The 17296-nt window shown below is 40.0% G+C and overlaps 1 protein-coding gene across 7 annotated transcripts in view; it reads right to left on the reverse strand.

The window, feature by feature from the left end:
• The window catches only part of PARD3B (par-3 family cell polarity regulator beta), a 645413-nt gene that overhangs the window by 49503 nt on the left and 578614 nt on the right, over positions 1 to 17296 (reverse strand). For 6 of the 7 annotated variants that reach the window (XM_039494273.1, XM_039494274.1, XM_039494277.1 and 3 more), the window contains one exon: positions 16041 to 16176. In XM_039494273.1, the coding sequence (XP_039350207.1) occupies positions 16041 to 16176 (136 nt within the window). Of the gene's footprint in view, positions 1 to 9057; positions 9243 to 16040; positions 16177 to 17296 lie in introns of those variants that run through there. The other variant, XM_039494278.1, reaches the window with a different exon arrangement.

A 17296-nucleotide genomic window follows, 5' to 3' on the forward strand; every position in this document is an offset into this window, starting at 1 on the left:
TGTGTGTGTCTGCACAGAGTCCCAGGTGCAGGGTCAAATCCTCACATATTTTTAAATTAATGCTCTGTGGGCTCAGGCTTTTAAGGTGCCGAGCATTCTGGACCTGATCCAGCAAAGTATTTAAGCATGTGCTTAACTTTAAGCACATTGATAGTCCCACTGATTTCAGTAGGACTACTCACATGCTTAACAAGTTTTGTGTGTTTACATGCTGAATCTGGGCCAAAGTAATTAGCACTCTGCAGGATCAAAGACTCTGAGAGTAATACCTCCTTTGCCCCTCCTACGATTTTTTGACAATGTTTGTCATCATTTTAATAGCATCAAATTCCTCTTGGAAGAATCCTCTGAACTGAGATACACCTGCATCTCTCCTCAGGCTCACTTCCTTTTTCAGTGAAAATATATAATTAAAGCAGGAACCATACGTGTTTTCGCACACACTTAACCACCGTTCTAAGAGTGGAGAACCCTGTGTCCCTATGTCCAAATTAATTCACAGATGCTATGCTGATTACCCCTGTTGATGATCTGTCTCAAACATTTTTAGGACAGCAAGTAATATACTGGAATGTCTTTAAAACATTACCTCTCACGATGTTAATCTATCACCCACTCTTAGTGTGTATATATTTTTCACACAGGGTGAAAAATAAGCACTAGTTTTCTAAATCACTGCATTTCAGAATACATCAACATTAATTTTGTAAGAATTATCCATTTTAAAGAATTATCCATGTTAAAATGCAAGGGCATGATCTCAAAGGAAGATCTTCAAGGCAGCTATGCTAGCACATTTTCAGTTTCTGGTCATCATTTTTCATTCACTGATTATCGCTATAAACGTTGATTAATAGTTATGTTCATGCTGCTAGAATGCATTTCCCTTGGGTGAAGAAAACATTCTTGTATAAAGAAAAAAGATAATAATCACACCATCCTTCCTCTTTCCCATAAAAAATGCACAGAGACAAGCACATCAGAGTTACTGATGATCTTGGTTTCCCTGGTTAGTGGTTTTGAACAGTTTTGCTTAAAAGATCAGCCAAAGCAGTCAGAACATTAATTTGACAATCAGCTTGCAAGACAATTAAGTGTTTCTTAATCTCATGAGCCCTCTTCTTTTGGAAAACAAACAAACAAACAAAAAAAGATATAAACAATAGGGCTTAGATAGTGGTGTTGCTGATATACAATGATTTTGTTTGTCAGTATCCCTCTTCCTTATCCCAAAACCAACAGGAAACTTCAATGACAACTGTGCATCAAACTTGAAACTAGTAGGGCTGATTAACTTAGTATTTATTTTTTCTCCTCAGTAAGGCCCTACCTCTTACTCATTGAGGTGAACTTGTGACTTAGATTTAGATACAGAGAAAAATTCTTTATAAAGACAATAGACTGAGGGACTACAAACGCAGATGGGAACTTTAAAAGGGAAACTGGCTGTTCCCATATAGTGGTTGTGTTTAAAAACATGGCAATTGCCATAGCTAAATAGAAAACATGATCTCATCATTTCCCGTATCCCCTATAACTAAGTATAGAGAATTCAGCAAAGGGGGAGATGAAGTTATCTAAGGCAAAACTAAAAAAGGTTTTGAGCATAGTCACTCTGAGTGGATATTCTGTTTTCTGAACCTCTGCTCAATGATCCCCTGGTCCCAGATCCTTGAGGGTTATCAGTTTCCTTTGCCCATGCTAAATTAAATCATTTCCTGGCCTGTGATTTTCTCCCTGGGTGGCTTTTCTTTCCATTAATCCTATAATGTGTTTTTGTTAATTCTACCTCTTAATTGTCTGTAATGAACACCAGATTGGTGATCCTCACTCACAATACTTACTACTCACGGTTAAAACAGAGAAGCAGAGACCCTTCAACTAATAGAAGAACATTAACACCCCCCCACACTTCAGTAGAGAGGTTTATATCATATCTGCATTGTTTCTTCCTCAGACAGTAGGTGCATTTCAATAACTTTAACATGGAACCAGATCAATTCACAAAGTCTCATCCTAAACCTCTAAGAGGAGGAGCCATTTAACTTATGATTAACTTTTTTGGGGGGCGGGGATTGGGGGGTGGGGAGCAGCACAGGCCATCTCCCTTTTAAGTATTTTACAAAATGCTGTGAGCCAGTTCTTCCCATCTCATCAAAAATCTACCTTAAATCCAACTCTGTGTGTTAGCCCAGGGGTCGGCAACCTTTCAGAAGTGCTGTGCCGAGTCTTCATTTATTCACTCTCATTTAAGGTTTCGCGTGCCAGTAATACATTTTAACGTTTTTAGAAGGTCTCTCTCTATAAGTCTATAATATAAAACTAAACTATTGTTGTATGTAAAGTAAATAAAGTTTTTAAAATGCTTAAGAAGTTTTATTTAAAATTAAATTAAAATGCAGAGCCCCCCGGACCGGTGGCCAGGACCCAGGCAGTGTGAGTGCCACTGAAAATCAGCTTGCATGCCGCCTTTGGCACGCGTGCCATAGGTTGCCTACCCCTGTGTTAGCCTATGATTGAGACTAAGCCCCTTTTTGCTCCTCCCCAGTCTTGCATTCTTTGCTTTTCCCTTCACTGTAATTAGTTTACAAGCCTACTTAGCCACATGATTACCGCTTTTAAATTACAGTCTTCTTTTCTTTTACTCCAGTTCATCATCTTGCATCATTTTGACTTGCTATCTGTGTACCCAGTTCTATAAGGCATTTTCTCATTATGTTATCTCTTAATATAAAGCATTTTGAAATACTTTGTATGAGAGACACTGTATGGAGTAAATTGAATTGAAATTTTTTTCCCTCAAAGTCAAGGGCTTTCAGCATCTTTCTTCAGCTAAGTCAGCAGAGTTCTCAGCACCCAATGCCAATATGCAATGGCTACTCTTTGCTGCACATGCACAATCATTTAACTTTACTAGGGAAAATGAGATTGTAATGTCAGAACCTGGGGAGCAAACAGGAGAGCATCTCAAGATTTACATTCATTATGGTGATGGCAGACTAAAGTCTCCAGTCCAGCTTTTGTAGGATTTAATGATCAGAATCTGACTCTGATATACTGCCATATCTGCCTGCATCTGGTGTTGATGCTGGATGCGGGGGTGGTGTGTGTGCGTTGGAGAGGGAGGGAAATAGCAGGGCATGAACAAAATTGCAGAGCAAGTGGTGGAAATAGACAGTGAAAAGCTTCCTACAGTTAGGCAGACTCACAGGGGAGAGAAAGCCTTTCATTGTCTATAAAATCTTGCCTTGCTGGAGGTCCTCAAGAGTAGAAGGGTAGCCTAGAGGCAGTAAATCTCTCACTTGTATTATTACATTCTAAACACTTAGCTACTGTACCAAGCAGTGCACTACCTCAGGGAAGAAAAAGAGATAGAGGGGGAAAACAGAACAAAGAAAAAAAAGCAAGCAAGCTAGCAGATCAAAGTGGAAAACAAACCCCCTCCTCAATCCCGCCCCCCAAAGAGCTCATGTTAAAGAAAACGGCAAAGTTATCATCAAGTTGTTAAAATTTAACCCCAATCCCGTCTATTGTGGTTTAACAGCACACTGGAACAACCTTCTTAGAATTTCAATGGTTAGTCTGTATCACAGGGTATTAAATCCACCTTAATCCTGTTAAATACAGATATGACTAAAGAGAGTCTCTCTCTTGCAATGGCATTATGACAAAAGCTCTCCACACTGCCAATTCAATCTGTCTAAAAAAAAATAAAAAAAAAAATCCCTGGATTAATACTGAGCAAACTGCATCAGCATGAGCAGGTTTCAAGAGCAGTTGCTTTCCATATGCTCTGGCATCAGGTTCTTTTGGATCCTGTGGTACCAGTCTGCAAATGCTACAGACATTGTTTCTCATGCTTGCAACTGCTGTTGGGTGGCGACCTTCCTTGCTTGCTGATACCAGTTGAGCAGTTGGTATAGTTTCTCTGTGATCTGGTACTATCTGTTGTTTGCTGGTACCAGATGGATACCAGATGGGGTATTGTGGGCAATGCCTTCCCTGTGTTCCAGTCCCAAATTCACTGCCGAGAGGGTCAGTCTTGTCAGTTAGTTGACTCCTAAATGGCACTTCAAAGCAGTACTCTGAAAAAATCTCAACATCTGTTCCTTACTCCTAATGACCTTAAAAAAATGTTATAGTCATACTTTCCTTTACCCGAGAATTACAATACATCTGCAGGAAAATACAACCTTCCAGCAGCTTGCAGACATCAAACTCACTCCTGGCTAATGGCAGCTCCAGAAGCTACCACCTCAACTACTACGGTCAGGACTGAATGTGAAATATAATCAATATATTCTTTTTCTGTGATAGTGCCACAATACAGAAGTTCAGAGATACAGCAGTATTTTCAGTGGCAAAATGGAATAACAAGAAAACAACAACTTTAAGTGCCTTTGAACAGTATCAGGGATACCTTAATACTGAGCATGGAGAGAGAAGAAAAAAAGAGAGAAAGCCGTGGAAGAGACCTGTTATAAGTATTAATTTTTGATTTGGGTCTTTCAAGTTGTTGACCTGATTGTCAAACTGGAGACAGAAGTAAAAAGGTCAGTTAGTGGTTTTGAATGCTGCATACCACAGTTACTTCCAATGCCATTTTGTAAGATTTTTTTCTAAGTTTACTTAAGAAAATACAGTTGCGCTTAGTTAAATTATCTATACACTCAGCACTAGAATGATGTCTGATGGAAAATATAGCTGACATCAAAGCATATTCCCCACCCCCCAATTTGCTTCATAGAGAAGTTATGATAAACAGGTTATGTGTTCCCCAAGGTTACCATGGAAACTCTTTCTTTCCAGGCCATCACTTACAAAGGTAAAATTTGCATTAAAATATGATGGAATTTGATTTTTTTTTGTTAGACTCAAGTGGGGTCATGCTACCATACAGTATAGCTATTATTTCAAACTTGGGAACATATGTTGAAGGGAAAGATCTATTAATCCCTGTAAGCACCTGGGTGACCAATTACAGTTTAATTGCTAACTTGACAGGTATCTCCCTGGCAAATTAACGGAAAATACTTTGAAAATTAGCTTCTAATGCAAATAGAAATGTTAATATGGATCTGCTAGTTGGTAGCCACCAAACAGTACTTTATTAATTCCCTGTGTAATCATTCCTCAGGAAAGGCAGAATTTAGATTGTCAAAACTTCTGTTTTGCTGATGGCAGGACAGATATGTAGGGCACTGTCATGTACTTTGAATGATACACGTGTACCACTTTTTTTGGAAAATATGTTGTGAAATTACGATGCCTTAAATGTAATTCAAGTAGAGGTATATTAAATAGAAGCAAGAGTGTGGGATGTCTGCAGGGGTCAGGCTCTGCTTACCTTGTTTTGAATGACCTATGGTGAAATGGGACTTCTGCCATTGACTTCACCAGGGTCAAGATTTCATCCTGATCTTTATCCGCTGCTATTTGTTCTTGGGAATACCTTAATGTGTAAAACTTACCCACTCCGTTCTCAGATCCCAACGACCTCCATGTCCCAAAGTAACTACTCTCACATTAATTACATATACAGTATCAGAGGGGTAGCCATGTTAGTCTGGATCTGTAAAAGCAGCAAAGAGTCTTGTGGCACCTTATAGACTAACAGACGTTTGGGAGCATGAGCTTTCGTGGGTGAATACCCACTTCGTCGGATGCATATACATATACAGTACTTTCAATAACCTACAAGGGGGCACATCTAATAGCCTGCTGAATATATGATTATATTGTTCACAATAATGTGATGTATAATAATTATGACAATCACTACTTTTGGCACAGCAAATATAAACATTTAAGAGTAGAACAATGTACTCATGATCAAAACGGGACTAAACAGAATGTCAGCAGAAATCCTGGAATAGCCTCTCTTTTACACAGTCACACACATGACTAGCAGATACTGGTGGTATTAATACAGAATGTAATACACCTCTACCCCGATATAACATGAATGTGGATATAACACGGTAAAGCAGTGCTCCGGGGGAGGTGGGAGGAAACAGGGCTATGCGCTCGGAGGGGGGGAGGAGAGGGATTGCTCAGTGGTTTGAGCATTGGCCAGCTCAACTCAGGGTTGTGAGTTCAATCCTTGAGGGGGCCATTTAGGGATCTGGGGCAAAATCAGTACTTGGTCCTGCTAGTGAAGGCAGGGGGCTGCACTTCAGGGCCAGCTTTAGGAAGTGTGGGGCCCAATTCGAACAGTTTCGACAGGACCCCGGCAGGGATGACTAAAAAAACAAAAACAAAAAAAACCACGTGGGGCTTGTACTCACTGGGCGGTGCTCTGAGTCTTTGGCGGCACTTTGGTGGTGGGTCCTTCACTCGCTCCAGGTCTTCAGCGGCACTGAAGGACCCGCCACCAAAGTGCTGCCAAAGACCCAGAGCAAGCGAAGGACCCGCTGCCGAAGTGCCGCCGAAGACCCAGAGCGCCGCCGGGTGAGTAAAAATTAAAAAGGCGCCTCTAGCCAGGGAAGGGATTCTCACTGGGTGCGGGGCCCTCTTAGGCGTGGGGCCCAATTTGGGGGAATTGGTGGAATAGGCCTAAAGCCGGCCCTGCTGCACTTGATGACCTTTCAAGGTCCCTTCCAGCTCTATGAGATAGGTATATATCAATCAAAGCAAGTTCAATATAACGCTGTTTCACCTATAACGGTAAGATTTTTGGCTCCTGAGGACAGCATTATATCGGGGTAGAGGTGTATACTATTGCTAACACATTTGTGGTGACCTAGCACTTCAGGGTTAACAGATTATACACCATGACCACCTGGGCCTTAGTGGAGGTGGTAGGGATAGAACCCATATCCGTCTGCTCCAAAAAGCATTCAAACCTCTACCACTTGATTTAAAGGAGAATTTCATTAGCTATTGCCAGTATGGGACATACAACATACAATTCAGAAGCAATGAGTCCATGCAGTGGCTATGAGACACATACACATTAGCTAGACCATTATTTACATCACTACAATAGAAAAAGGTAACAAAACAAACTGTGGCATTTGCCACACTAATTGCCAAACAAATAAATGGCTGATCCGCAAGTACCATAAAAAGACAAAAACCGGCTTAACATCAAGGTTGATCCCTCAGATCAGTTTACTTTGAACAAGTGTCTTATTATGACTCAGACAGAGTCCTTTTTTGAACTGGTAAATTTCTAAGCACAGAGACTTTAAAAAAATCCAATTTACTAAAGTATACATGCACATTAAAAAAAAGATTTTAAAATTAGAAATGCAAACACAAAAAGAAATAACTAAGAATTTTTGCAGAGCTCCTTAACACAGCACATTCAGTAGATGGAACGCTTTGTAATTCGATGTTTGCAGTGTTGTGGTTGTCATGTTGGACTCAGGCTATGAGACACAAAGTGGGTCAGGTAATGCCTTTTATTGGACTGGTGAAAGAGACAAACTTTTGAGCTTCACAGAGCTCTGTGGGGACCCGAAGAAGAGCTCTGTGGAGCTCAAAAGTTTGTCCCTTTCATCAACAGAAGTTGGTCCAATAAAAGATATTACCTCACCCACCTTGTCTCTCTTTTCATTACATCACATTTTTAGCATTAAGGGGTCAGTGCTCCTTTTTCCAAGCTCCCACTGACAATTAGAGTTGGTCACAAAAATGTGGACTGAAAATTGAAAAAGAGAATAGGTCTTGGACAAAAGAGTCAAAGTCATGTAATGCATCAGCCTGACCTGGTAAATGGAGTTTTCTTCTCCCATTTTTTGTACTGTATTTTAATGCTGTCTTGTTATTAGATTAGCATCTGCACTTCAGACCTTACACTAGGAACTAATAAAGTTATCCACCCAATCTCTCGGTGTCTGAGTCACTGACTTTATTTTTCATTCTAAATAATTATAACAATGTCGCCTGTTTGCTGAGAAAAATCAAGCCTCTATATATTCATAGATAATTGCTTATACACAACATCCAGCGATACATTCTAATTACTTTTCACATCTTTACTGTGAAGAAATCTTGAACTCTCCAGTGTTCTCAACTGCCTGACAACAACATACCCAAACTACTTTCAAAGCTCAGTGCTACTGGACTTGTGGCTATGATGTAATTTAACAAGCAGATCTGCTAATGCATTTTGCAGTGAGCATTTCCTTCAGAGAAACTTTAAGGAAATATATTTCCTTAAAGTTTCCCTTAAAGTTAAAGTATCTTATAGCTTATGCCAGGGTTTTTTTAATTTGTAAGGGGGGGGCGCGCATTCAGAGGCTTGCTATGTGAAAGGGGTCACCAGTACAAAAGTTTGAGAACCACTGGCTTACGCTGTAACATTAAAAAAACCAAACCACACCACAAAAAACAAAACAACAAAAACCCCACAACTTCCCAACTATATAGATATATCATAAAAAGGTCAGTCCAAAAAATTAATGTTTTTGAAAATATATTTTAAAATATCTTCAATAGTCACATATTTAACTATAGCTATGTTATTTTTACAAATGAGAGGTCTGTACTTTGGCACACTCACAATGAAATTGTTGCTCTGCATGTCCCATCTCATTTTGGCCTCTACTTTATTACATGAGTTCTGTGTAAACCACTGTGGGCTGCTGCACTGAGGTTATTCTGAAAGTTGCCTTCAATTACCTTAAATGGAGAAAGTTTTGAAAGTCCTTACTCAAAATGCCTATTGATTTCAGGAAGTTTTCCTAAGTAAGGACTGCAGGGATATGGACCAACATTTTCCTTCTCATTCTACAGTAGCTAGGTAATTTTCGGGATCTTCTGTAAGCTATTTTAGGGAACTTGACAGATTGGTATCGAATAAAAATGAAGACATACAATATAGAGAGATTTGTATATAACACTGCAAAAGTTAGGAGCCAAAAATGTCAATTTATTTTAAAATACACTAGATATATAATATTAAAAATAAAACCTTTTGCAACTCCTTCCATATGGGGATCTGATTTTGGTTTATCAGACCCCAACCCAATAAAGTACTCAAGCACCTGAGTAGTGCCACTGATTTCATGTGCTTAAAGTTAAGTGCTCTGCTGACCAAGGCCCCATTCCAGAAGTCAGAAAAAATCCCTTACTAGTGGCCTGAGGAAGAGGGAGGTCAGTTTTTACTTTTTGTAGTCTGTAGTCAGACTACTTTTCTGTAGTCAGAGTTGTGAGCAGCTGTATTTGTTCCTATGGTATGTGGGGCATTGACTTGCTGGAGGTCAGGAATTGAGCTGTCATGCAGAAATACATTCCTGCAAGGGAAAGGGAAGGTTCAAAGAGAGAAATACTAGCTCTGACAACTTCTCATGAAGACTCAGTGTTAAAACCCCAATCCTCTTTCACTTTCCCCATGATTCACGCTCTCACATATGAGGCCAGCCTGAGATCTGGCATATTTATGAGTGTGTGCACACATGCTCATGTATGGAGTGATTCTTAGAAAAGCCAGCAAGTGGCTAGAAAATTGGAAAAGCTGGAATAGAGATGGTTTGCCAAAAAAGGAAATAATTCTCAAAGAGCCGGCTACCTTACCACTCAGATAAACCACATTGCCCCACTAGCAAATACAAACCCACAAATAAATACACGTAGGTCCAAGCTTTTAAAGGGCCATTTTTGTATGCAGAAAACTGTGCACCACATTACATGCAAACGCCTGTTTGAGCACACAAGTGGCAGTAATTGCTCACACCTCCCATGGCATAATCACTTATTCAGTGACTCCACAGATCATCTAAATCACCAATTAGATGTTTGTTTCTGATGTCCCTTAAACGTTTCAGCAAAGTGGGTTAGTTTGCACTTAAAAATTATAAAATAAAACCTCTGGGGTTCTTTATAATACATCAACACATGCGGCAGCAGCTGTCATGTTTTTTGTGATATTGTGCTCAAATTCTCAGTTTGAGAGAGACGAGATGATCATTCACTAACTGCACGAGATGTGACCACTGCACCATGTGTTAATATATAAAGTTCTCCTGAGTGTGCTGGGAGCTGTTTAAAGATGATTTCATCCATATATACAAGAAGCATTGTTGATGTATCAAAGTAGTAGTCTTTTACAGAAGTAAGCAAAGGAAAGAAACAGGATATTATTTGCGTCTGTTTATTTAAATCATTTACTTGGAGATGTAACAGAGAAGCTTTAATATTTGCTCCCCTCAGACACCAACTTCTACATTTAAATATTGTGAAAAGCAACATCTTGATTTTCAGAATAAGCGACACTATGTATTATTGGAATTCAACCTAACTTTTAAGGCATTGTGACAAAGTTCCTCCTCTACCTTGGTGGGTCCTGCGCTTATTGGCAGATTTGCTCACCTCAGTGATCTTCCCCACAGTCTGGGTCAACTCCTCCTGTGTCTGATCAGGAGTTGGGAGGTTTGGGGGGAACCCGGGCCTGCCCTCTACTCCGGGTTCCAGCCCAGGGCCCTGTGGATTGCAGCTGTCTAGAGTGCCTCCTGTAACAGCTGCATGACAGCTACAACTCCCTGGGCTACTTTCCCATGGCCTCCTCCAAACACCTTCTTTATCCTCATCTTCTTTATCCTCTTCCTCCTGGGTCTGATACCGCTTGTACTCCTTAGTCCTCCAGCAGCACAGCCTCTCACTCACAGCTCCTTGTGCCTCTTGCTCCCAGCTCCTCACACGCACTTCCTCTCCTCTGGCTCCCCCTCACCTGACTGGAGTGAGCTCCTTTTTAAACCCAGGTGCCCTGATTAGCCTGCCTTGATTGGCTGCAGGTGATCTAATCAGCCTGTCGGCCTTAATTGGTTCTAGCAGGTTCCTGATTACTCTAGTGCAGCCCCTGCTCTGGTCACTCAGGGAACAGAAAACTACTCATCCAGTGACCAGTATATTTGCCCTCTACCAGACTCCTGTACCCCACTGGTTTGGATCTGTCACAGGCATGCATGCTACCCAGTGGAGTTCACTAAGATGGTATGTAGTAGTATTCCTTCCCTTGGTAAAGAGAAGAGGGTACTTTGACAACGTTAGCTAAGAGACATCAGTATTTCAGAGTCTGCTCTAGTTTAGATGTTTTGTGCCTAATTCAACCTTGGCATAAGTAGGAGTGACTCCAAAGAAGTTTATGGAGTCACTCATGCTTACCACTAAAATGGGTAGATTTGGGTCCCTGTGTCTCCTTTCTGGAACAGTTTATTTTTCACATGAGGTTTGGCTAAGATTTCACCATGACAATCCTCCCACATCCCCAAAAAATCAGAATTTCATTGCTTAGAGCAGTTGACATTGTTTCAGAATTATCCCAATCCAAACTCTTTGAAGGTCAGACAGAATAGAAGCATAGGCCAAAGGAGAATTCTTGATGGGTAAAAACACATTTTAATAGGAGGTTTTAATCTTCATTAGTCCTATGATGCTTTTTTAACAGCACAAATATTTCTGAATGCTAGTTTTCAAAGTTGCTCTACTCTAAACGAGTTTACTTTTCCCCTAAAAAGAATTAAATGTATTCAACCAAGTAGTCGTCAGCAGCCTTTCAGAAAATCTGGAATTCATAGGAGCTCTCCTATGGTTTCCCTTAGTACATAAAATTGTCATTTTTCCCATTGCACTAGAAGACAGGAATGTTATTATTCTAGAAGTTGGAATTTTGGTTTTTAACCATGATCCAACACAAACGTTTGTGGTTTTCTGGAACCTAACCTGCTTTAAACTCAACATCCTGATGCTGGAATTAATTGCTCATTAAAACACAAAGAGCTCCTTTTTCACTCCAAAGTATAGAACCTTTTGACACATTATGGAAAAATAATGCAGTTCTCAACCTTCCTTTTCTCTGTTTGATTTTTAGGTATGGACCTTTGCCAGATACACAATAAACTGCTTGGCCTTTAACACAAAAGGGTATGATTCTTCTTTTTGTAACCTTAATTGAGAACTGACAAAATTCACGACACTACAAATTTGCTTCAATCAAAACCTGTTGACAGATAATATATTAAGGCCTAGCGCACAGATCTGAGTAGAGATCAGATAGCTGAAGAAAGGATTTTTTTCCTTTCATTTTTTTTGTCAACACATAAATCTAATTTGCAAATGAGGAATAAAAAGTTGTAAGATCTGCTGTATACAAGGTATCCTATAGGATATTGTCAGGCTGCTGCAGTTACCTACAGGTGAAGAACCACACTCAATTTGTAATGAATTATACACAGTCCCTGGAAGAACATGAACAAAATAAGGCTGTGAGAAGAATGTAATGTCACAGTGAAGGCAGGACTGAGGTTTTAAGTAACAGGATTGGTATGAAATCTGTGAAACAATCCAAGTAAATCCACAGATAGGTTTTTTATTCTGAGTTTTTTAAACTCTTTCTCCCTCTGTCCCACACATACACTTTATTGCCTTGATTGACCATTCGTTTCCCCCCCTTATTTTTTTGTTTTGTTTTCTTGTTTCAGTGAAGCAGTGGGAAGGACAGCACTCATAAAATGTGCGTGCTGTAATTCCCTCCAATTCCTAAAGTGACTGTCCTAAGTTCCTATGGCCCATCTCTAACAAAGTTCTCTTAGGATTTGATCAACAGCTCACTTTAAGTCAATGGGACTCTCTAATGGGCTTTGATCAGGCTCTTAAAGCAATATTTTTGTGAAAACGTGCATTATTTAACTGGTGGGCTATTAAGACGTATACATACGTGCACGCATGCGCTCACTGACATGGGAACCAGTACACTCCAATAATACACCCACACGGTTACCAGTGGACTTCAGTTTTTAAAATGAAAATAAAACAGTTGTTTTTTTTCTGGAAAGTATTTATACTTTATAATCAACATTTCTCTTTACTTAACTGGCCCTAGAGAAATAAAGATGTTTCACTTTAAGCCATCTAACCCTTGTGAATCTGGCATATCATTTTCCCCCAGAGTAATGAAGCTGGAGAGAGGGAGAGAGAGAGTCTAAAGAGCACGAAACCAAACAACCACCCAAAAAACCAGAGTAACTGGAAATAATTTTGAAGTTTTATGCTAGATAGCACAAACCGTGCCATATAAACGTATCTCTTTACTTAGACATACTAAACTGAATTATTCAGCTGTTCCTTAGAAAAAGAAAACCCAGGCTGAGAGGGAGGGAGAACAGAAAAAAGAGCAAGGGAGCAAAAATATATAACAACAACAAACGAGAAGAACAGAGGAGAATTGAAAAAAAACATGGATGTGGGGGGAGAAATGAAGAGCAACTAGCAAGCTTATTTAAAATGAATTTTTGACCTTATTTTTAAAACATTTATGGATCCCAATTGCCTGTCATGAGATTATGTTCCCTTACAACGCTGGCTTTTCAGCTGGCGCTGCACTTTAACTCGATTTATCTCATTTTTTAAAAAGTAGATTGTTAGAAATACCCTTTCCACCAGAAATTCTGTCCCATTAGAGTGTCAGCTAAAGGCCACTTGTCAATGTCAGCTTTAGAAGATAGAAATGTGCGGCGTGAGCTCTCAGACTTATTTTTTGGAGGTCAAGACCTAACGTCCTTCTCTGAACCTCCTGCTTCACTGTGGATAGTGTCTTCTTAAATGGTCTCATGTTATTTTCTAATTTATCTGAATGTTTCATTAGATGGTGTACAGTAATTACAGCAGCTGCTGTACATTAGCAAGACATCTTAAAGGAGAGCTGGCTTAGGTATCATGCTGACTGACAAAAGCATAGTATTAAACTTATCTAGTATTAAAAATACATCAGGAGGCCGCTCCTCTTCTCCAGCTGTGAGAAGAAAAGCCCATAAAGCCCGTAACAGCAGGATTTCCTCCTGCTCAGCTGCCTGCTGCCTCTTTAGGGGAGAGATCTGACAAAGTGGAGACTACAGTAAGTTTTTCTTTATTTACAGTGATGGAATTAGTCATCAGATTGTCTTTTTTACTGGCGAACAGAGGTTGAGGAAATCGGCTGTTGCTCAATCTGTGTTACCATAATGCTGCCAAGGGTCAGCGTTAAAACCAGCAGTGTAAGGGCCCAAATCAGAGGGCTGCTCTTGAACTACCAACAAGTGTGAGGAGAAATGGAGCAGTGGCCACCATTTTTCCTGGTCCAGAATATGGTGCAATACCAAACTGGGGATGGAGAGACTGTGGCAGGCAGGAGATTTCGCTCTTGTATCTTCCCAGTTGTTGGCACTTTTTAGAGAAGGTCAGGCACTCAAGGCCTTTGAAACTGTACAAGTGACTTCGACTGGTGGAACTATTTAGGTGTTGTAACAAACTTCAGCCATCAAGGTAAAGTTAGCGTTTAAAGCAGACACTATATAGCAGGTCTTCCTCTCAACAAAAACAGTTAAAAATTCATGCCTTAGAAAGAGGAACAGAAACTATCTTGATGCCTCTAATATTAATCAATCTAAGACTCAGAGCTTTAAAGCTCTCTCGAGTTCTTTGATTAAGGACCTCTTGCCTCACAGGAAAAAGGAAGCTTTGGAAATCGGTAATCTTTGGACATTATATTTAATAGAAAAGGCTTAAAAGGGATTACCTATAAGGGACCTTTGTGAATCTTTGGAAATTATATTGGACCATAAATCTGAACCTCTTTGGAGGGGTAATAAAGCCTTATCAGTTTCAGATAAGAAGTGGAAATCCTCAGTCTGCTTTAGGTGCATCATTGGCCAGGTCTGGAGTAACTGCCAAGACACTGATTATTTCTTCAGCCTCTGTCTTCAATAGATAGATATATTTTATTTAGATTATAAATTTGGGTTGTAACAAGATTTTTTAAAACCAAGAATGGAAATTTAACAGATTCCCAAATTTGGTTCACAACCTTCAAGCTTATGGAACAAAGTTAATTGCTCTAAGGGATCTTGCTGGGAATGATATTTCTGAAATTACCTCAGAAAAATGATGGCTCTGTATAATTTCACACATACGTAATATACACTTGTGATTGTGATAAAGCCACATTTTGTTTTTTTAGGAACACAAAGCACAGTAACTGAAGATTTCAATTTTTCATTCAAACTGATAGTGTGGCAAGTTTGGGGAATACTGGAGACACTGATGATGTTAGTACTTATAAAAATTCAGTTATACTTGGGTTCTAACATGTTTTAAATTGTTACGTTTGTTTTTTAAAATAAAGTTTGAATTTAGTTTAAATTGCACCATGTCATGCAGCATGACAGAGAGTTGCATGTCTGAACATTGATTGGCCTTATTTATTTTTAGAGACCGAGCGCAACCCTGAAATTCTTGTCCAGGCAGAACTCAGATTGCTGCAGGACCCCATAATGGTCTCCTATGATATGAAGATATTCCATATATTTAAGGCACCGGAGGAGCGAGGAGCACTGGATTCTATTGCTGGCTCTATCCCACACTGGCACGGTATGCCCTTGGGACAGTCACAGCACTTTGTTCCCTAGCTGTAATATGGGGAAAACGGAATTTTCCTACTAGACAGTTGTGTTATTAGACGTAATTCAATCCTATTGGTAAGGCACTTAGAGAGCCTCTGAGCGGAGGCTCTATAAAAGGGCAGGGTATTCATTTTTTCACTTAAAACGTGGAACAAGGGGAGGCAAGGGAAGCGTTTGGCCCGCACTGTTAATGGCCCTGGCACAGGTGTGCAAGGGGAGGGTGTAAGTAACCTTGGCCCCCCACACTTGGGTCTCCTCATTCCCATGCAGCAACCAGGCACAATTTGAGTCTGTGTTCTCCTAATCCCCACTTCACCCCAAAGGGAAACAGCTTGATGAGCAGAGGGACCGTGCTGCATCCTGCTAAGAGACCGGAAGGAATCATGCTGGCTGGAAGCACCTGCAGCGAGTTGCCCTGGGGATGGTGCAAATCTGGGCCAATGCTTACGTCTAACAGCGGGTGGACATGACAGCACTGGAAGTGACTCACGTTAGTAGAGTTTAAATTATATAAATGATTTGTTTGATGGGCTGAAATTAAACCCAAGTAGTCACGTTAAACTGATACAGAGACACAGTATCTGGAAAACAAAAACAAACCAGCCAATGTCGTCGGCAGGCTTTCCATACTTCGAAAAGCTTTGCTGGATAGCAACCTACCCAGTGCTGATCATAATCAGATGACCATGTTCTCATCTCATCATCCTCGTAGAAAGGTAAACCGTCTCGCCTGGCCTGATGGTATTCCTTCCGTAGCTTCTGGATACGCTCTGCATTCCCACCAGCTGGACAGCCACTGGAAAATAAAATGATAAATTACATATGTACAATCCCGACTATCCATATAATGCTGATACCAATGTGATAAACTCTGACCTTCTCACCTGTACTCTGCTCAGTTATTCCTATGAACAATGACAAATGGCTACCATATTTAAATAAATAATAATAATCATCTGCCACAGAACTATTTACTTTGTCACTCTAAATACGGAATTTTCCCTGAAATTGCATTTGACTGAGGTAAGTAGCATTCAGACCCGGAGCAGTATAAGCTTTCTGGTCTGATATTTCATGAGCTATCAGGGCTAGGAACAAAAAGTTCTATACCATAAAAAAGGCAGGAATCCCATTCTCAGTTACAGAAAGAACTAAGGTTCCAGCCTTGAGAAATGGTGGGGGGAAGTCAAACTATAAAATGGGGACATTATTACATATGGAAGAGTAGCATCTGGTACTTTTAAATGTTTGTAAAATGTATTCGACTAACACTGCAAAGACTTTCACATATGCTGAACTTTATGCACTGAGAATAGTCGCAATCAAGTCAATGGAGCGACTGACAGCACATGAGTTCAGCACAGGCATAAGTTTTTGTAGGATTAGGGCTGAATACATTTGACAAACATTTAAAAATGATCAGATACTACTTTCCCATATATAATAATGTCACTATTTTATAGCTTGACTTCCCCCCCGCCCCCATTTCCCAGGGTTGGAACACTAGAAGCACTGTCTACATACCTATTTTTGAAGCACTAACACAAGCCCTGCTAGTCCGAGTCTATGGAACTATTCTAAAATAGTTTTTCTGTAACGTATCATAAATGGCAAATGCAGATGACATGGCAGAATAAAGGTTTTATTGGCACTTATTTGAGACGTGCCTCTAATGGCTTTGCAGTAATGTGGTCACCCAAAACTCATACGAACAAAATCTTAATATTGAGGCACATAATCATATATTCTCTTATCCTGCAACCTTAACTCTTCCATTTTGTGTGTATGCAAAACAATAAAGATGCTAATCACATAAGCACATGGACCATGCATAGGTGTGCCAAAGCACAGTGTAAGGAATCTTCACCTTCGGTACATGTTAAAGACTGTATTTGGCACCTTTTCTTTAGCAAACC

The sequence above is a fragment of the Mauremys reevesii genome, linkage group 11 (genome assembly GCF_016161935.1).
Source record: "Mauremys reevesii isolate NIE-2019 linkage group 11, ASM1616193v1, whole genome shotgun sequence".
In the NCBI taxonomy this organism is placed as follows: Eukaryota; Metazoa; Chordata; order Testudines; family Geoemydidae; genus Mauremys; species Mauremys reevesii.